The sequence below is a fragment of the Ovis aries genome, chromosome 2, assembly GCF_016772045.2.
Source record: "Ovis aries strain OAR_USU_Benz2616 breed Rambouillet chromosome 2, ARS-UI_Ramb_v3.0, whole genome shotgun sequence".
NCBI classification, from domain to species: domain Eukaryota; kingdom Metazoa; phylum Chordata; class Mammalia; order Artiodactyla; family Bovidae; genus Ovis; species Ovis aries.
In genome coordinates this window covers 1,943,667-1,964,128 of record NC_056055.1, presented here as the reverse complement: position 1 = coordinate 1,964,128, position 20,462 = coordinate 1,943,667, and the positions used below count along the sequence as shown (strand labels likewise).

General features: G+C 49.9%; 1 protein-coding gene and 1 long non-coding RNA gene across 5 annotated transcripts; one reads left to right on the top strand and one right to left on the bottom strand.

The window, feature by feature from the left end:
• Positions 1 to 3,863: 3,863 nt before the first annotated feature.
• On the bottom strand, positions 3,864 to 9,803 carry LOC121818573 (uncharacterized). The gene is made up of 2 exons (XR_006058543.2): positions 9,712 to 9,803; positions 3,864 to 5,524 (listed from the first exon to the last, which is right to left on the bottom strand). It is a non-coding gene; the product is annotated as an uncharacterized LOC121818573 (long non-coding RNA).
• A 247-nt stretch (positions 9,804 to 10,050) lies between these two features.
• Positions 10,051 to 19,557, top strand: RNASEH1 (ribonuclease H1). Of its 4 annotated transcripts, XM_042242559.1 has the most exons (9): positions 10,051 to 10,244; positions 11,491 to 11,606; positions 13,771 to 13,929; positions 15,557 to 15,656; positions 16,473 to 16,527; positions 16,872 to 16,956; positions 17,412 to 17,536; positions 17,930 to 17,991; positions 18,715 to 19,557. In XM_042242559.1, the coding sequence occupies exons 1-9, from the start codon at positions 10,114 to 10,116 to the stop codon at positions 18,767 to 18,769; spliced, it is 888 nt and encodes a 295-aa protein (XP_042098493.1). In that variant the 5' UTR covers positions 10,051 to 10,113; the 3' UTR covers positions 18,770 to 19,557.
• Positions 19,558 to 20,462: the final 905 nt, after the last annotated feature.

Here is a 20,462-nt window from a genome sequence, read left to right as displayed (position 1 = left end):
GATGGATGTGAGTCTGAGCAAGCTCTGGGAGATGGTGATGGACAGGGAGGCCTAGTGTTCTGCAGTCCATGGCGTGGCAAAGAGTCACTAGGGAGAAGGGCATTTCCAACCTAGCAAACAGTATCTGGCTGTGAGGAGATAATCTACTTGAACTTCAGTTTCCTCACCTGTCAAATTTAGCAGAGCAATTATCCACATGGGTCAGGTGCTGTGGAAAATGCTTAGAACGTTACACTAGGTGATGTCTAAGATTTCCAACAAGCTTTACTAAGATTGTGTTCATCTTGGACATTTAAAGCTATATATACTTCTCTATGTGATTGCAACCATGAAATGAAAAGACGCTTACTCCTTGGTAGGAAAGTTATGATCAACCTAGACAGCATATTAAAAAGCAGAGACATTACTTTGCCAACCAAGGTCCGTCTAGTCAAGGCTTTGGTTTTTCCAGTGGTCATGTATGGATGTGAGAGTTGGACGATAAAGAAAGCTGAGCGCGGAAGAATTGATGCTTTTGAACTGTGGTGTTGGAGAAGACTCTTGAGAGTCCCTTGGACTGCAAGGAGATCCAACCAGTCCATTCTGAAGGAGATCAGTCCTGGGTGTTCATTGGCAGGACTGATGCTGAAGCTGAAACTCCAATACTTTGGCCACCTGATGCAAAGAACCAACTCATTGGGAAAGATCCTGATGCTGGGAAAGATAGAGGGCAGAAGGAAAAGGGGACAACAGAGGATGAGATGGTTGACGGCATCACTGCCTCAATGGACATGGGTTTGGGTGGACTCCGGGAGTTGGTGATGGACAGGGAAGCCTAGTGTGCTGCAGTGCATGGGGTCGTAAAGAGTTGGACGCGACTGAGCAACTGAACTGAACTGATACTTCTCTAATGTTAGGGGGAGAGGGGCCAACTATTATCTCACTCAAATCAGCTTGGAACTTGTTGAAGAGAGAAAATGGAGCTGACCTGTGATCTTACCTGGGTCACCATTCCAAACCCCCTTGATGAACCATTTCCATGCCTTTGCCCACTTTTTCAACCTGGCTTCCGTGTCTCCCTCTCCACGAAAGCAGCACTCCAGAGGTTCGTCCAGTAAAGTTCTTTCTGGTCTCCAGGACTTTGTTGAAAGGCCTGGTGGGAGAGGACATTCTTGCCTTGTTCCCCATCCTCAGGGAAAGCACTCTCCTGTCACATCAGTGACTACGATGTTCGCATTAGGTGTTTGTAGAAGTTATTTATTTATTGAGGAAGTCCCCTCCTATCCCCATTTTCTGGGTTATCATAAATGGGATTATGTCAAATGCATTTTATGCATTAATTAGTATAATCATGAGTTTTTCCTCCTAGCCTGCTAATATTGTAGACTGCCTTAATGGGTTTTCAAATATTGCACCTTCCCCGAATGTCTGGAATAAACCCTGTTTGGTAATGGGGTATAATTCCTTCTCACTGGGCTCATCATCTTACTCTCATCTTACTTTCTCATCATCCACTTATTAATATTTTGTTGAGAATTTTTAATGTCTATTCAAGAGACATTGAATCTGTAGTTTAATGTCTATTCAAGAGACATTGGTCTGTAGTTTCCTTTTTTTGCATTGTTTTGGTCAGGTTTTGGATTAGGTTAATATCAGCATCAAATGAGTTGGGACGTGCTCCCTCATCTTGTATTTTCTGAAAACAATTCTGTAGAATCAGTGTTAAGTCTTCAAACATTTGGTTGAATTCAGCTGTGAAATTATGAGGGCCTGGAGATTTCTTTTTCCAGGGATTTTTACTATGATGAATTCCATTTTTAAAATAGTTACAGGGATATTTAGATTATTTCTTTCATATTGGATGAAATTTAGCAGTTTGTGCTTCTACAGGAACTGGTACATTTCATTTAAATTGTTGAATTTATTCCAATAGAATTGTTCATAACATTCCCTTATTATCCTTTTAATGTTCAGCACAATAAAAGATGTATTTTTAAGAAGATTCCATAGGAACCTTCTAGTCAGTACATTATTTCAAGTTCCTGCAGGAGGAAAGTACTACGTGGAAACAGAGCTTGTATGCCACAGGATTAAAGAACATCTGGGCAGTGATCGGGAGAGTAGTGTCTGTTGCGGGGGGTACAACAAAGCACCCCTTCTTTAGGAAAATCTACCTTCCAGAGGTCAGAGGAAGGTCACTCCGTGCTGGAGAGGCAGGCTTTTCATCTGTTCTGACAGCAGATGCCTTAAGTGTCAAACCTGGACTTGGAAAAACTGCCATTTTTCTTTGGCAGTCCTAGGTCCCTTCATGGCTGAAAGCTTAGCGAGTGGATGCTGTCTTCCTGAGGGGAGGCTCCAGAAGGAGAGCAAGGGAGCAAATCCACGTGTCGCCACAGAGAAGAACCTCAGGAGTTTGTAACATCTGGGTCAGCCTTCGGCGTTTGTGAAGAATGAGGACTCTCAGTAAAATCCTGAGGCGTCACTCTCCCCGAGTTGTTTTTCTTTCAAGTGAAAGGGATAAGGTACTGGCCTGTTTCATGGACTGGAATACTAAAGAAATGGAGATACTGAGAAATGGAATATTGCCTGCCACATCAGTAAACAGAGAATGTCGCAGTCATCAGCAGTTGCAGCCAACTCTGAAGGAGAGCTGGCCAGCCCTGAGGGAACTCAGGAAGGAAACAGGGTATCAGCCAGGAGAAGCTGTCAGACTGCAGCTTCTCCTTATAGTGAGCCCTGAGGAAGTCAGGCTGCGGAAACACTGAGGTGCCTGTGAAAGGAAAGAGCTCAGTGAGCCCCGACTCTCGCATCTGCCCATACACAGCTGCTGGGGCTCAGTCGCTAGGTCTCGTCCTCCAACTCTTCGCAAACCCATGAGCTGCAGCGCACCAGGCTTCCCTGTCCTTCACGATCTCCCAGAGTTTGCTCAAACTCATGCCTGATGAGGTGCTGGTGCCATCCAACCATTCCATCCTCTAGCACCCTCTTCTTTTGCTTTCAATCTTTCCCAATTGGCAATACAATGTCTCCAGAAGGAAAAGGCCACAGGCTGAAAAACTCTGCTACTTTATCCAAGGCTGTACAATGCTGCGCTGTCTTTGGGACCCTTTGGACTGTAGCCCGGCAGGCTCCTCTGTCCATGGGATTTCCCAGTCAAGTATACTGGAGTGGGTTGCCATTTCCTCCTCTGGGAGATCCTCCCAACTCAGGGATCAAACCCAGGGCTCCCGCGTCTCCTGCACTGCAGGCAGACTCTTTACCTGCTGAGCCATCTGGGAAGCCCCCATTATCTGAAACACCCCTTCCCAGGAACCAGGCCAGTGGCATTTTCAGCCAGCTTTGGTTGAAAGGGTCTGATCTCAAGATGAGACTGAAGTGCCAAAGGCAAACTCACATACAGAGCATGGCTTGAACTGGAAAGAAGAAGCCTTTATATAGGTCCCAAATAAAGCCTGGAGGACCTCACACACAAAGAGGGCGTGAGCTTGGATCCACGAGAAAGATGTACCTTCAAACTCCAGGGTCAGCAGGAAAAGCAGTGAGCCCAAAGGAGCAATATGGGTACCACCTGTCCTTGCTCACCCAGTGAAGGAGGAAACGGACAGAACAGGCTCTATCTTGAAAGCAGGACTCCATCTTGGGCCGGAGTGTGGACTTTGAGCTATATGCCCAGTATCTATGGTAATGACATTTTAACTGGAAAACCAGGCCCCCGGAAGGAAGAGCCCCAGGGCTCGTACCTAGACTCTGTAGCCTAAAAGAATACCTAGTTATCTGTGTAACTGAATAGAATCATAAATTCTATTATGCTTATTGGGGTATGATCACAGGGGTATGTCCACTGTTCACTACCTAGGCTTAAGGCATATGAATCATGGATTAACTTTGATTGCATCTTTCTTTTACTTTATTCAGACTAGTTGCAGGGAATTAGGGGAGGTAGGTTTGGGCACTACACTTGGGGTATATAAGGTTTTCACAAAAACTGGTCGGGGTCTTTGGCTAAGAGGAGACTCTGCCTTGGGCCTGCTGGTGTAATAAACTGCACTCCACTATCTGCACTGTCCTTCTGAGGGAGTGTTTCCCGGAATGCGTGGCTACAACACCAGAAGTGCTCTGGAGCCTTCTCTGGCCCCTGTAGGGACAAGAAAAGTGATGGCCTTAAACAAATAGACTGCAAGGCATTTCTGTAGCAAAGATGGGCCTATTCAGGGTCAGAAGGGAAGTACAGTTCAGGGTCTGCCACAAAGACAGAGCTTCTGTGGAGAAGAGGGAGGCAGGGTCTGTGGAAGACGGTCTGTGGCTGTGCGCTGGCCAAGTCTCTGCTGCAAGGAAGAGAAGTCCTCTTCCTCTTGGCTCTGCCATTGTCGCAGGGCAGCAGAGCTCCCGTTCTGGTCTCCCAGATCTATTTAAGGTTTCTGCTCATTAATTTTTTACACTGGGTAGTTCTGGCCCAGGACAAAATACTGCCAGGGCAGAGTGCACAGTTAAACAAGCAAGATCTGTTCTCCTTTAAAAAGTTAACTTGTTTATTGTATAAAAGTCCCCATGAAAAAGGATCCTGTGCTGGGAATGCCTTATCTCAGCTCTGTGAAGCAGAAAGCCTAGAGGTCAAGGGGGTGAGAGTGCTTAGACGTCAAAACAATTCTCTTCCCTCCAGATCACAGCTCCTGATGTTCACGATAAAGTGACGAAAGGAAAGTTACTGATGAGCTGAGTGTAAGATGAATTTATGGGCCTGCCTGTCTGGTCAAGAATTAATGGACTGAATTTAACAGAAGGTTTTCTCTCCCCTCCACTTAATAGCTGGCAGGATTTTTATTGTATTATCTATCAGCCAGTGTAAGGAGCATGTGAGTGAAATAAATGCACAGGCCTGTAATGAATGTGAAAATCTTATGCATTCAATTGAAGCGAGGTCACTGGCTTCTTCTGGAGAGCCTCAAGGTCATTTTTCCTGTATTACCATAGGTGGCCTGTAGAAATACCGGTGAACTGTCAGGAGGCAGAAGGTGATTGCTGAGATATTAATCTCTAAATTATAGAAATATTAATACACTTGACTTTTATCATAAACTAATTGTTTGCTCATCTTCAATATATCTCATCTAACGCAACGCCATTCTTCCCAGGCATCTTCACGAAACACGCACAAGATGAAAAGAACTGGCGCCTTTGCGGACGTGCTGTGTGCCGACCACACCATCCACACAGAGTCAGCGGGCACTCGCAGCCACTGGATACAGCAGCAGCGTCTCCATTTTCCAAAGCATAGAACAGAGACTTTAAGCAACTCCCGAAACGTATACAGCTGGAAATTGTGGGGCTGGAATTTTCAGTCCGCTTTGTGAACGTCACCGCTCAGGGGCAGGAGAGCAGCAGAACCGGGGGGCTGAGTCACAGGAATGCTTCATCGCTTCTGCCACTCAGCCCCATCCCCACCCGGGGGCAAATATCCCCGGCAGCATCTTCCGACTCCAGCCCAGGGCTCTGTACCTTGTCGAGAACGGGCCAGTTTTTGCCCAGGGTAAGTAAAGTCACACACCTGGAGCCAGAGATTAAGATAAAAAATATTTACAGTCATCAATCAACAAAAATGCCAGGAGAGACAGCTTTGTAATTGCAGAAAGCCACGCAGATGATTTTCTGAACATACTCAGATAATTCAAACAACAACTTTGCAGGGATGCTGAGTACTCTGTGATAAAGGACCACAGCCAGCTAACTTACATGAAAAAGCAACTCTAAATAAGTAGGTCAGATGCAAGGGTCAAGCTAGTGAGAGGTGGGCTACAGTCAGACCCCACTTTTCCAGGGGCCCAGGCTCCTTCTTCCTCCAGGCAACACTGCAGCCTACAGCTGTCTATATCCTGCACAACTGTTATCATTTCATATCTGGCTGACAATCCCAGTTCTTTCCAAGCTTTGAAGACATTTGCTTTTGACTCACTGCCCTGACTTATTTCCACTTCAGCTTCTCAATCAGAAGTCAGCTCTTCCAGGTGCCATCTGTGTCCACAACTTCACCTGTGCCACTGGGAGGAGGTGAGCGGGTGATGCGTCTAAAAAGGTAGGTCAAAAGTAACATTTCCAAGGCCCTGGTCCGTGCTTACCAGGAGGCTACAGGAGCTCCAGAGGCCCTGGGCAAATGGAGAATGAATGATCTCAAGAAGAGGGGCTGTGGTCGTTCTGAGAGCGGTCACTGGGCCATCCCTAACTCTCATCATATATCCACAGAAGAGATGTGGCCATCAGTCATTACTCTATTTTTAAGGCAACGTTTTTGAAAGAAGCTACCCTGAAGTGCAATAACAATAGGAATGAGCAATGGACAAGAGCCAATTTAAATTAGTAAAGTTGAAAATTTCAAGTGGATATTTATTGAGTTCACAGGCAAACACACACTGATCACACGTTTGCTGCTTCTTCTTCCTGGAGTATCAGACTTCCTTCTCTGCCTAATTCACCTGAGTGAACCCTCCTTTTATCCTTCAAACCTTACTCATGCACTGCTGCGTTCCCTGGCCCTCCAGGCACTGGCTCACTGAAGACTTCAAGAAAATTGTTGTTGCTCAGTTGCTAAGTCCTGTCTGACTCTTTTCGACCCCATGAACTGCAGCACATCAGGCTTCCCTGTGCTTCACTATCACCCTGAGTTTGCTCAAACTTATCCATTGAACCAGTGATGCCATCCAACCATCTCATCCTCTGTCGTCCCCTTCTTCTGCCCTCAATCTTTCCCAGCATCAGGGCCTTTTCCAGTGAGCCGGCTCTTCACATCAGGTGGACAAAGTACTGAAGCTTCAGCATCAGTCCGTGAATATTCAGGACTGATTTTCCTTCTTGAAAATTAGGTAGTTTAAACTTATTTGAAAAGGAAGGCTTGTCAATGGAGAGGACTTTTAAAGAGTCCATTTGCTTACAGAACGAAGTGTGAAACATGGGCAGATTATAGTCTAAGACTAGCGCGTGAGGTGAGTGCAGGTGTGCGGTAGTTTGAGCATTCTTTGGCATTGCCTTTCTTTGGGATTGGAATGAACACTGACCTTTCCTGTGGCCACTGCTGAGTTTTCCAAATGTGCTGGCATATTGAGTCCAGCACTTTCACAGCATCATCTTTCAGGATTTGAAACAGCTCAAAAGGAATTCCATCACCTCCACTAGCTTTGTTTGTCGTGATGCTTTCTAAGGCCCACTTGACTTCACATTCCAGGATGTCTGGATCTAGGTGAGTGATCACACCATTGTGATTATCTTGGTCGTGAAGATCTTTTTTGTACAGGTCTTCTGTGTATTCTTGCTACCTCTTCTTAATATCTTCTGCTTCTGTTAGGTCCATACCATTTCTGTCCTTTATCGAGCCCATCTTTGCATGAAATGTTCCCTTGGTATCTCTAATTTTCTTGAAGAGATCTCTAGTCTTTCCCATTCTACTGTTTTCCTCTATTTCTTTGCACTGATCGTTGAGGAAGGCTTTCTTATCTCTCCTTGCTATTCTTTGGAAATCTGCATTCACATGCTTATATCTTTCCTATTCTCCTTTGCTTTTCACTTCTCTTCTTTTCACAGCTATTTGTAAGGCCTCCTCAGACAGCTATTTTGCTTTTTCACATTTCTTTCCCATGGGGATGGTCTTGATCCCTGTCTCCTGTACAATGTCACGAACCTCTGTCCATAGTTCAGCAGGCACTCTATCTATCAGATCTAGGCCCTTAAATCTATTTCTCACTTCCACTGTATAATCATAAGGGAATTGATTTAGGTCATACCTGAATGGTCTAGTGGTTTTCTCTACTTTCTTCAATTTAAGTATGAATTTGGCAATAAGTTCATGATCTGAGCCACAGTCAGCTCCTGGTCTTGTTTTTGTTGACTGTATAGAGCGTCTCCATCTTTGGCTGCAAAGAATATAATCAATCTGATTTCGGTGTTGACCACCTGGCATGTGTAGAGTCTTCTCTTGTGTTGCTGGAAGAGGGTGTTTGCTATGATCAGTGCATTTTCTTGGCAAAACTCTATTAGCCTTTGCCCTGCTTCATTCCATATTCCAAGGCCAAATTTGCCTGTTACTCCAGGTGTTTCTTGACTTCCTACTTTTGCATTCCAGTCCCCTATAATGAAAAGGACATCTTTTTTGGGTGTTAGTTCTAAAAGTAATGGTCATAATTCTCCAAGCCAGGCTTTAGCAATATGTGAACCGTGAAATTCCTGATGTTCAAGCTGGTTTTTGAACAGAGGAACCAGAGATCAAATTGCCAACATCTGCTGGATCATCGAAAAAGCAAGAGAGTTCCAGAAAAACATCTATTTCTGCTTTATTGACTATGCCAAAGCCTTTGACTGTGTGGATCACAATAAACTGGAAAATTCTGAAAGAGATGGGAATACCAGACCACCTGACCTGCCTCTTGAGAAACCTATATGCTGGTCAGGAAGCAACAGTTAGAACTGGACATGGAACAACAGACTGGTTCCAAATAGGAAAAGGAGTACGTCAAGGCTGTATATTGTCACCCTGCTTATTTAACTTCTATGCAGAGTACATCATGAGAAACGCTGGGCTGGAAGAAGCACAAGCTGCAATCAAGATTGCTGGGAGAAATATCAATAACCTCAGATATGCAGATGACACCACCCTTACGGCAGAAAGTGAAGAGGAACTAAAAAGCCTCTTGATGAAAGTGAAAGAGGAGAGTGAAAAAGTTGGCTGAAAGCTCAAAGTTCAGAAAATGAAGATCATGGCATCTGGTCCCATCATTTCATGGGAAATAGATGGGGAAACAGTGGAAACAGTGTCAGACTTTATATTGGGGGGTTCCAAAATCACTGCAGATGGTGACTGCAGCCATGAAATTAAAAGACACTTACTCCTTGGAAGAAAAGTTATGACCAATCTAGATAGCATATTCAAAAGCAGAGACATTACTTCGCCAACAAAGGTCCGTCTAGTCAAGGCTATTGTTTTTCCAGTGGTCATGTATGGATGTGAGAGTTGGACTGCGAAGAAAGCTGAGCACCAAAGAATTGATGCTTTTGAACTGTGGTGTTGGAGAAGACTCTTGAGAGTCCCTTGGACTGCAAAGAGATCCAACCAGTCCATTCTGAAGGAGATCAGCCCTGGGATTTCTTTGGAAGGAATGATGCTAAAGCTGAAGGTCCAGTACTTTGGCCACCTCATGCGAAGAGCTGACTCACTGGAAAAGACTCTGATGCTGGGAAGCATTGGGGGCAGGAGGAGAAGGGGACGACCGAGGATGAGATGGCTGGATGGCATCACGGACTCGATGGACGTGAGTCAGAGTGAACTCCAGGAGTTGGTGATGGACAGGGACGCCTGGAGTGCTGCGATTCATGGGGTCGCAAAGAGTCAGATACAACTGAGCGACTGAACTGATAGTCTAAGAGAATATTCTAAGACATTAACGTTCCAGTAAATTTCCCCTTGGGTCGCAGTGCATTAAGTTCTGAACATCCCTCTGGTTACAGCGCCTAGGTGGAGATGGGGACAACGTGCCTTCCCTCCAACTTGAGGGGACCATGGAGGCGGCGGCGGGGTGCGAGCTCACCCCTGTCCCCTCTCTCCCTCTGCCGCACCCACCCCTTTTCGCTTGTGGACCCCAATGTCTTTCCGGCCAGGACAACAGTGGGCGAGTAAACCAGCCCATCCGCGTGCCTGGCTGACCCTGAGTGTACCCCGCACCCCGGGAAAGCCGCGGAACACGGGGGGCTGACCTGGGGCCGGGGGCTGGAGACCCGACGCCCAGCGCGCAGAGAGGCCAGCGCTCACCACAGCCCCAGCACGGTTCCCAGGAGCGCAGGCGGGCGAGAGCCGGGAGGCACGCCCCCCGCGCAGGCCCCGCCCCGCGGACTATCTCCGTGGGGCCCCGCCCCGGAAGTCCCCCGCCCCGGAAGTCCCCTTCTCTGCTTCTTCGGCCCCGACTCCGAGCCTTCCGCCCAGGCCCCGCGTCCTCACGGACATCCGGGAAACTGACGATTCAGAAGAGCGCTTGTCTTGGGCCCCACCCTCGGCGCTGCGCTTGCGTCATCTCCCTGCGCCGCCGCCGGAAGTTCGGGCTCTGTGATGGCGGCCCTCGCCCGGGAGCTGATGTGCTCGGCGGTGGCCGGGAGTGAGCGATGACCCGGCTTCTGGGCGTGGTGCGCAGAGTGGCTTTGTCCACTGCGGGCTGCGGTATCCCGAGCTGCCGCGGTCTCGCCATGTTCTATGCCGTGAGGAGGGGCCGCAAGGCCGGGGTCTTCCGGACCTGGTGAGCAAGCCGCGCCGACCCAGGGCGGTGTGGGCGGCTTCGCGGCGAGGGGGCGGCGGTCACCCCCCGGAGCCCGCGGACCTCGCTTGGGGTAGGCGCGCGGCGGTCCTGACGTGGTAGGCCTCGGCTCCGCTTCGTGTTTGCTGGGACTTTCAGAAACGCCACTTACAGTCAGGGTTGGCCAGAGGCTTGCTTCTATTTAATCCTTCCTGGTGGCTGAGACGGTAAAACGTCTGCCTACAATGGGGGAGACCCGGGTTCAGTCCCTAGGTCGGGAAGATCTCCTGGAGAAGGAAATGGCAACCCACTCCAGTATTCTTGCCTGGAAAATTCTGTGGAGTGAGGAGCCTGGTAGGCTACAGTCCATGGGGTCACAAAGAGTCGGACACGACTGAGTGACATCACTTCACTTCTTCCCTTCTGTTGCACGGAAAGATTTTCCAAACGGGGACACATAATGGAGTTCAACGCCTAATCTCATCTTCTGCTTTTAAAAAGAGAAATTCTTGTCAACTAGTGTTTATGTCCCCGTAACAATCCTGTGAGTTAGGTGGGATTCTCATGTTGGGGTGTAGTTACCGTGTTCTAGAAATTGACGGGCCGAGTAAGTGACAGATGTGGGTCTTGAAGCCAGGCGTTGGGGCTCTAGGACCAGCGCTCTTCCCCCTGCGTCTGTTATTTGTGTATGTGTCGTGAGCGCACAGTGTTGCCCCCTGCGGCCATGCTGTGAGGAAGAGGCGCCCAGAAGCTGATCTTTATGTTGTGAAAGTGAAGTCACTCAGTCATGTCCGACTCTTTGCGACCCCGTGGACTGTAACCTACCAGGCTCCTTCGTCCATGGGATTCTCCAGGCAAGAATACTGGAGTGGGTTGCCATTTCCTTCTCCGGGGATCTTCCCGACCCACGGATTGAACCTGGGTTTCCCACCTTGCAGGCAGACGCTTTAACCTCTGAGCCACCAGGGACGCCCCCTTTATGTTGTAATGAAGTGATTAAGTCTCGAAAGTTCTCATATGCTTTGAGGAAGCCTTATGGTGCACGTGTGCTGTCTGGCTGGCACTACCGTGACCCAGAGCGAAGGGTGGGGCACGCAGGATGAGACTGCAGACACTGAGGCTTGATCCTTCGCCTCAAGGAGCCGGCAGCCTCAACCTTTTTCAAACTGTTCCCAGCCTGAGAAAATGGTCCATTGGAAAGTAGGGTGAGTCACAGCACCGAAGGAGGTGACGCTGCCTTGCGTTTCAGGGATGAATGCAGAGCACAGGTGGACCGGTTTCCTGCAGCCAGATTTAAGAAGTTCGCCACAGAGGAGGAAGCCTGGGCCTTTGTCAGCAGGGCTGCAAGCCCCGGTCATTCAGAAGGTACTCACAGCTCACATCATTGCGACCTTTTAGCCTAGTCAAAGCCTGTCATAGCCCAGGAGTGTCTTGATTTATATGTCGTGGTGATGGGTCAGTTGCTAAGTCGTGTCGCTCTTTGTGACTCCGTGGACCGCAGCACACCGGGTCCTCTGTTCTCGGCTGTGGTCTATGTAGCTGCTCCTCTAAACACAGAGAGGAGATATTACGGTTGTTTCCGTTTCACAGATTAGGAAATAACGGGCTGAAAGCATTTTAACTTAGGGACTCCAGAGACAAGCCAGGACTCAGATCTCCTGTTCAGGGTGCTCACTGTGCTTAATTCCACCTTTAAAAACACTCATTCTTGTTCGTGGATTATATGGGCTCTAGTTGTAAAACGATGATTGTAGTTCTTTTCCCAGCATGCACCTCTGTGGCGTTTTCTTTTTACCTTGGAGGAAGTCATGCAGGGGGAACTTCCTGCAGTTCACGTGTGAGAAAGTAGAGTTAATTGGCATTTAAGGACTAACATAAGGGACGCCGAGAGTGACTGCGTTAGAGCACAGAGATTTAAACTATGTTTTTTATTTTCATGAACTTTATTCGGGCATTTCTTTACTGCAGTGGATGAAGGCTGAGAGGGGAATATTTCAAATCAGCTTCTTTTGAGCAGTCTCTGGAGCTCACCAAGGTGCTCAAACTTTGAACAAGTGCTCCTCTGGGCTGTTGTGACCGTTCTGGGCCGAGCGGAGTTCAGGGAGAGGCAGGTCCTGCTGGGAATCTGCCCTGAAAGGCGAGTTTCTGAGGTAGAGGAGACCCACCTCCTGTGTGGCTGCCTCCTCCTCCACCTGCCAGCAGCCTTTCAACGGGAGTACGATGTGACAGTTCCACTTTCTCCCCAGATGAGAACTCAGCTTGGGATAGGAAGCTAGTTTCGAAGTATCAGTCTTGTCTTGGTTGGGTCCTTTTTCTTTTTTCTAAGGTTTATTTTTGGGCGTGCTGGCTCTCCGTTGATGCGTGGGCATGCTCTCGTTTCGGTGAGTGGGGATAACTCTCGGTGGTGGAGCATGGGCTCTAGGTGCGCAGGCTTTGGTAGCTGTGGGCTCAGGGGCTTAGTTGCCCCTTGGGCGTGTCGGATCTCCCCAGACCAGGGCGCGAACCTGTAACCCTTGTATCAGTGAGCAGATTCAAAATCACTGGACCACCAGGGAAGTCCCCTGGAGGAGGCTTTCAAGGTAACTGTGAGGTAGTCCACGTGCATCAGAGTGGAAATACCAGTGTTGCTCTGGACAGAGTGGAAACTTCCCTCCAGCTTTGCCAGGCTGGCCTTGCCGGCCTCTGAGAGGTGTGGGGTGAGAGGCCGCGCCGGGTAGGGGGCTGCCGCCGATGCCTGTCTGGTCGATGCTCAGCGAATGCACTGGTTTAGGGTTTAAGGGAGGGAGTGCCCTCTAGTGTTGGGTTAAGGTGGTGGTTTTCGAGATCTCTGTGTTCCTGTTTCTGCTCCGTGAAAGGGAAGCGCAGGGAAAGCGGCTTCAGGTCACCGAGTGCTTCCTTGTACAGCAGCTGTGATGGGTGAGGTCATTTGACGGAGTTCACAGCTGATGAAAGGTAGAGCTCAGATCGAAACCATTTGTTTGAATCGTGGTCTAATTCTTCTCCGTCGGCTGCCGTAATTACGTGGAAGAGTTAAGCGAGCTATAGCCCGAGTGGTGTGAGTACCCCTGAGGGTCACCTCAGGTCCACTCTGGACGAGCGCTCGGCCAGTGCCATCCCCTACGCGGTGCCGTCCCTGCAGGGCCCCAGCCGCAATACCTTTTGGCTTCCACTTCCCTTTCTTAATACATCCCATCGTCTGTTCTCAGCTTATGTACAAAAACTGGGTCCTTGTTTTCTCTTGGGAAGGAGCCTCTCAGATTTTCAAACTCTGAGCCCTGGAGGGTTCAGCACCCATGGTATCTCTCCCATTTCCATGGCAGCCAGTGGTCTTCCTTAGCAGAAGCTTTGCTGCGGTCTTCACCCTGCCCTTGTGGGGCTTCTTGAGGAAAATTTAGAGTCACTTTCCAGGACAGCAGTCTTTCCCTCCTTACGGAGCCCCGAAGGTGTCTAAGCCTGACTCGGTGAATTTCTGGATTCTCAGTCATTTCCTGCTGTGTTGTTTCTAGCTTTTGAGGAGACTGTCTTTCAGGGCAAAAACCTAAACACATAGAAGAGCCACAGGTGAAAGCAGGCAAGCGACTCCGTGAGCCCTTGGATGAGGGTGAAAATGCAGAGGTGTGTGCAAAGCACGTGAGACAGAGCACAGAGCCACCACCTCCAGTTAGCAAAGACACCTTTTCTTACATGGGTATGTCTGTCTTGAATTTTAAAATTTTAGTACTGTAATTATTTATGTGTAAAAACTTTTTTCTCTTAACAAGCGAAATTTGAGCTGATGTGTAACCTTCTTACCTGAAAAAGTTATTTAAAAATCTCTAAGGTCACTCTTTTATAATCTATCAAATGGTGCAGAATTATTAGAATTTCGGACATTCACTTGAAAACTATTATATAAGCTATGCATGAAAAACTGTGGTCTTTGTAAACACCGTTGTTCTCTGTGGACACAGTATTTCTGGTCCCTAAAAAAATGGAAAGACTTCAGCTCTTCAGGTAGGAAAGGCCCTGGACAGAGCGCCTTTGCATGTTGACTGGCAGCAGCATCTTAACCATTTACATGCCGTCTTTGCAAAACAGACATGATCCTGTCTTCTCCTGTGAAGCAAGATAGTTGTGAATTTCTTCTTTGCCTTTAGCTCTAGGAATCAGTTGTTTGTATTAGTGACTTATGGTACATGCGTCTCCTTTTTGTCTTTTACACGCATGAGTGAAAAATAGGAATAAGCAGCAGTTTTTATATAAACCAGTGTATTTGTGGGATCCAGGTTGTCCCAAAGAAGAAGCCATTTTATAATTCAAGGGAATTCTGAATTCAAGGGAAACCAGTAAAAAACGTTTGGTCAGACTGCATGGAAACTGTGTTTGAAGTTACGTGAAAAGCAAAATCAAATGATTTAGATCAAGTGAAGCAGATACTTGTGGGGTGACTGGGAGGTGAGTGTGCCCAGCGCACCAGCAGTTGCCTGAAGCGCGAGGGTCCCCACCTCAGTGCCTGATGGGTCATCACAGCCGGCGCAGAGCCGAGGACCCAGGAGGCAGTCATGCCCAGCATCTCCTTCAGCAGACCATGGTCTCAAAGGCTCCTAGCCCCACCCTCTCACGCCTCGCCTCCACCCTGCTTGCCTTCCCCTGCGTAGTCTGCCCTGCTCTGGCACGCCTCTCAGGCACGGCCTCTGTCTGCCCCACACCCCTGCTCCCCGGCGCCTGGCAGCCCAGTGCTCCCTCCACCCGGCTGAGTGCTCTGCCGGCCATCAGCGGCCTGAGAGCCGCTCCTTCTCTGCCTTGTTTCTTATACAGCATTGGTGTGTGGATCAAACTCTGCTTTGGTGGAAAGAAGCAAGCAGGACCACAGTTCAGTAGTAGCAAAAGGCCCGAGACAGAACTTAGGCCCGCGTTTGTCAGAGGACTTCCCTTCAGGCAGGGACGTCTTCATCACCATCAAGGCGCTGTGGTCTGCACGGGCCGCTTCTCGGGATAAACGTACCCCCGACCCCCACCCCTGTGGGGAGGGGCCAGTGGCATTGCTGGTTGGCCTCTAAAGCAAGCATTGTAAACAGCAGCAGGTTCTAGGTTTACAGAGTGATCGCTTTCACTTGAACTCGCCCAGCAGGCAGGACTGAAATATGAGTGGATTGCAAGTGGGAAGAGTCAAGTGCCTCCATGGGGCATTAGTAGTGTTCTCCTGCACAGGAAACTTCCAAAGCACAAATGCCCTCTTGGAGTAGAGTGCCTTCTCAACTGTGTGAGTGTTTCAGGTGGATTCGAGTTTCTCATGGTGCTGGTCCCCGGGCGCTCACTGTGTTTCCCACTCACAGGGGACTCTGTGGTCGTCTACACTGACGGCTGCTGCTCCAGTAACGGGCGCAAGAGGGCTCGCGCAGGAATCGGCGTGTACTGGGGGCCAGGGCATCCCTTGTAAGTAAGCCAGAAACGGTGGCTTTTATTAAGCTTCACATTTAACGTTTAACCGAGTCACGCTTCAGAACTTGGGAACGGATGAGGCAGCGTCTGCTACCGTTTGATTGTTTGGAAGCGTTGGCAGGGGTGGCGGGAGGGTCCCTGGGCAGTGGTTTTTGCAAGGATTCCGTGGGCGGGTCCCCAGACTGGGACCCTGTGCCCCTGCCACTCCTGAAGATGACTGAGCTTAGGGGGGACCCATGGTCTCCAAACGGCGCAGAGTCAGGGTGAGGGGGCGTGAGATTGTTCACACGCGCCTGCCCCAAGTGCGGAACTTGAGTAACTGACGGCCCAGAATTCACGTGAAGGAGGGACTGCAGCCCTGCGAAGTAGCCGCTCACCGGTGTCCAGGTTCCTGAGCGGCCCTGGGAGGGAGCAGCGTGCCGCTCTCGCGCCTCCTGGCCTGCACGTCCACCCGCCTCCACCTGATGCCTCACTGAGCCTTGAACCCTCCACGGCGTGGTGAGCTCGGGTGGTGTGAGCATCCAGAGGGTTAGTACCTGACCAGGACCGCACGCTAGTGTGTTTCACGTCCAGAAATTAATCTCGGGTTTTGCCTCCTGGTCCAGGGTTTTCCTACTAGACCACACCATGGCGCTTCTCAATAAAATGTTGGGTTTCTTGGTTTGATCTTTAAAGGCTGTGTTCTTGAATGATGCTTTCATTCATTTCAGATAAAAAATGTATGAAAGCATATTAGCCATTAAGTGACTTAGGAATCACTTTGAGAATTAGTGTTATAATTTTATTTTCCTTTGTACTGTTTTGTACCAGAAATGTAGGAATTAGACTTCCCGGGCGACAAACAAACCAAAGGGCTGAGATTCATGTAAGTTACTAGATGTATTTTTCTACTAAATCTGTCAATTCATCATTCTTTACTGTTGACTGGAACATATCAATGGACTTTCTACTCTCCTTGTATGTAGAATACTCAGAGTCCAGAAGTTTGGGGCTGTAACAGTCCTGATGAATAGGAGTTTTCTAGAAAAATGATAAAATTTGTTTTGAGTAGATGTCTGAACAGGATTGTATGTGTAGCCTTATTTCACATAGACAGTATTATTCTTACAGTTAGCACAGGAAAAGGAATTTAAATTTTTCAGTAATTTTCAACAACAGTGGCAAAAGTTGAATGGTCTTTTCAGCATGAAACTGGTGTGTCTCTTCAAGGCAGCCTGCAAAGCCATCGAGCAAGCTAAGGCTCAGGACATCACTAAGCTGGTTCTCTACACGGACAGCATGTTTACCATCAATGGTAAGCGGCTCTGTTTGACTTCTCCTGGGTTTTTGGGATGATTATGCAGGGAAGTCCGCATGTCCTTCCCCGGAGGAGGTGTGGTGTCAGGGCGGGACCCAAACGGTAGGGGTGGCGCTGGTGTGTGGGGGCTGAAGGAAGCCCGCGCTGGTCCGGGGTTGCCCCGGAGGCTCGGCCGTGATGGGCACCTGCGCTTCCTCTGGGAAGTTCTGCGTGTGGGCCCACGGCCGGCTGGGGGCTGGGGGTTGTGGAGGAGGGGGCGGACCGGGGGCCTGAGCCTTGGAGCCGCGGGTTGTAGGTCGAGTGGAGGGACGGAGGAGCCAGCGCCCGGCCCCAGGGGAAGGAGGGTCCAGACAGTAACTCGGGTGCCAGCGGAGCAGCGGTCAGAGGGCCGTCTAGGGAGGAGGGAAGACGGGCGCGTGCGGGAGGGACCTCTGAGCGTGCGTGTCGCCCAGGCATCACCTCCTGGGTGAAGGGCTGGAAGCAGAATGGCTGGAGGACCAGCACCGGGAAGGAGGTGACCAACAAGGAGGACTTCGCGGAGCTGGAGCGGCTGGCGCGGGGCATGGACATTCAGTGGGTGAGTGCCGGCCCGCGCGCGCTCACCACTCGGCCGCGAGGACCAGGGCATCAGTGAGCTAGCGCGGCAGTGGTTTGGGGGATGGCCTGCATCGCTGCCGCAGCGTGAGAGCGCCCCCGTGAGGCGGGCTGCTCCGCCACCCCTCACCCCCACCCCCCCCCCCCCCCCCCCCCCCCCCCACCCCACCCCCCGCGAGAGCCGCCTGTGAGCGCCAGCTCCCTGTCTCTCTGGAAGTGGCCCAAACGTCAGGTAAACTAATGTGTACTGCGTCTCATTAAGAGTGGAGCTGTGTGATGAAGCTTTAGTAATGCGGGGTTTTTTTTGTTATACTAGGTTGCTTTTATTAAAATTACCTTTTTTTTCTTCCGCCTTTTGTTTTATATCGGAGTACAGCCAGGTAACGGTGGTGTGATCGTTTCAGGTGGACAGCAGGCTCAGCCCTGTATATACACTGGGTGTATATATATCCATATCCCGTGCAGAATGTGTGTCCATGCTCCCCCCAAGAAAATCATCTTTTTGAACAACAGAGAGAAAGTTAAAAGTCCAGTCACTTTCTTAACCCTAGCCTGCTCTCCCAGCCCAGGACCCTCTTGACTGATAACCTGTCTGTCATTTAAACTTGCCTTTGAAGGACTTCCCTGCTGGCCCAGGGTTAGGACTCCATGCTTTCACTGCTGAGGGCACAAGTTTGATCCCTGTTCAGGGATCTAAGTCCCTCAAGCCTTGCAGTTCAGCCAAAAAATAAAAAAGTAAACTTGCCTTTCAGTAACCTAAGTGCAGACAGTTCAGTTACAGGAGTGCACCCGTTCTGTGTAGCAGCACTGAGAGGGAGTAAGGGGGGTGTGTGTGTGTAGGGGGTGTGCGCGTGTGCGCGACGTACATAGCCATCCATACCACTGCTCTACCTGAAAGCTCACCATTAAGTGGGGAAAAAACCAATAGAGCGCTGAAGCCCAGCCTTTGGAGAAACAGTGGTTTCTGCTGGCGAGTCTGGTGCTCGAGTGCGGTGGGCACACACCTTGGGCTGCACTGAGGGGGGCTGTGGGGGCCGCCGTGCTCGCCCTCTCGGGTTGGCTCGTACTGCAGTGAGCGTGTAGTGATGTGCTGCTTGTTTAAAAAACTGGTAAGAAAAAAAAAAAACTGGTAAGAATGAAAGGAAACTTTTTATTTAACAGATGCATGTTCCTGGCCATTCGGGATTTAGAGGCAACGAAGAGGCGGACAGACTAGCGAGAGAAGGCGCGAAGCAGCCCGCAGACTGAGCAGGCGCCGGGGCTCCTGGAAGCCCTGAGCCGGGGCCCGCGGCCCCTTTACTGACTGGGGTGAAGAACAAAGCTACAGGCTGGGCCCCACCGTCAGGGGGCAGACCCAGCCTTCAGACTGAACCCGGAAGGCAGGCTGCTGGTCTGTGGTGTGTGCAGTTAAGCTGGTTGGATGGTTCATAAAATGAACATTGTTCAGATTTGAGAATTTTGTGAGATGTTAGCATTATGCTTTATTGGGCTTGATACTGTTCTCATTAGCTGTATCGCAGTTTGGACAAAAACATCAGGGCCTTGATTTTACAAGGATGAGGTAAACACGGGTTTAAAAACACAGGCAAAAAATCTGGATGTTTTCTGAAAGCATTCATTTGGCTTCCAGTTGGCAGGATGGAGTCGGGACTCTCAGGTGCACCGGTGCCTCCTCGGGGTTGGAGGAAGGTGCGGCCCCGCCCCCCGCCGCCGGCCCCCCCCCCCCCCCGCCCCCGGGACCCATGCTCAGCCGGAGGGACATGGCTGCACCCGGTGGGCACGAGGCGGGGCACCTGCCCCTGGCAGTCCCTGCTGCGTGCCTGCCAGATAGCAGCAGTCACCGGCGTCTGAAGACTGCAGGTGTAAATGAAAGCTGTAAAGGTGTCCTCGGTTCTTTTTGTTAAAAGCGCCTTGAAAATTAAAAACTTTAACATTTTTTTCTATACAAATTTGGTCATAAAAGCATGCAGAAAATGATAAAAAATAAATGGACAGCTTATTGAATGACTGTTGCTACTGCTACAAGTACCGTTACCATTATGGTGGCTCCTGCAAGTGAACACCCTCGTGACGCCCCGCCCGGCGCCCGCACGCACAGCGCCCGCGCCCCCGGGACTAACCCCGCTGCTGCGGAAGCGGCTGCCTGCGCTTCTCCATGGCAGTTTAGCCCGCTGGTTCCTTACCTTGACGTTCCTCTTCTCTTTAATTGACTTTTAATTGGAGGCTGATCGCTCGACCGCACTGTGTTGGTTCTGCCTCACAACAGGAATCTGCTGTCAGTATGTGTGTGTCCCCTCCCTCTTGAACCTCCCCCACCCCCTAACCTGACATTTCTTAAGTCTCTAATTCCCAGGTTCTCCCTCAACCCATCGGTGTCCCTGCAGGTTATCTGTGGAAGAGCCTGAGCAATCTGCCCTGCCGGTTCCCACTTTGAGATCTGTTGCTTGCCATCTTGGGCCGTCTAGCGTGTTCTCGCGTCTCCGTTGCCTGCAGGTTGGCAGCGGGATCCTCCCGTGTGCGCGTGTGTCCCGGGCGCTCGTCAAAGGGCACGTGACCTCGTCCTTCCCGCGTGGGCAGCTGCCGGCGCTCAGGGCCGGGTCCGTTACGTCACTCAGGCGGCAGAAAGCTGATACCCTCCCATCCTGCTTGTTTATTAGCTGGAATGGTTTCAGAAGCTCCTTCCCCTCATCAATTTTGGCTCCAGAGGGTAGAGGTCACATACGAAAGGCAGGATAAGTGCTGAGATTGGCTCCCTGTCATCCTGAGAAGGCGACCGATTAGGGGGATTTCTTTATGTGTTTTATAACATGTAAAGATATGTATAGCTCATGAACTCGTGTACTTGAGCCTTTCTGGTGGACTTCAGCTCGTCGCACCCAGCCTGCAGCTGCTCTGGCCTATGGGAGGAG

Bases quoted from the DNA above. Each gene is read 5' to 3' on its own strand.
- RNASEH1 (XM_042242559.1), top strand. From the start codon at position 10,114: ATGACCCGGCTTCTGGGCGTGGTGCGCAGAGTGGCTTTGTCCACTGCG. The intron at 13,930-15,556 runs GTATGTCTGTCT...TCCCACTCACAG, and splicing joins AGACACCTTTTCTTACATGG to GGGACTCTGTGGTCGTCTAC. The intron at 17,537-17,929 runs GTGAGTGCCGGC...ATCGGAGTACAG, and splicing joins GGGGCATGGACATTCAGTGG to CCAGGTAACGGTGGTGTGAT.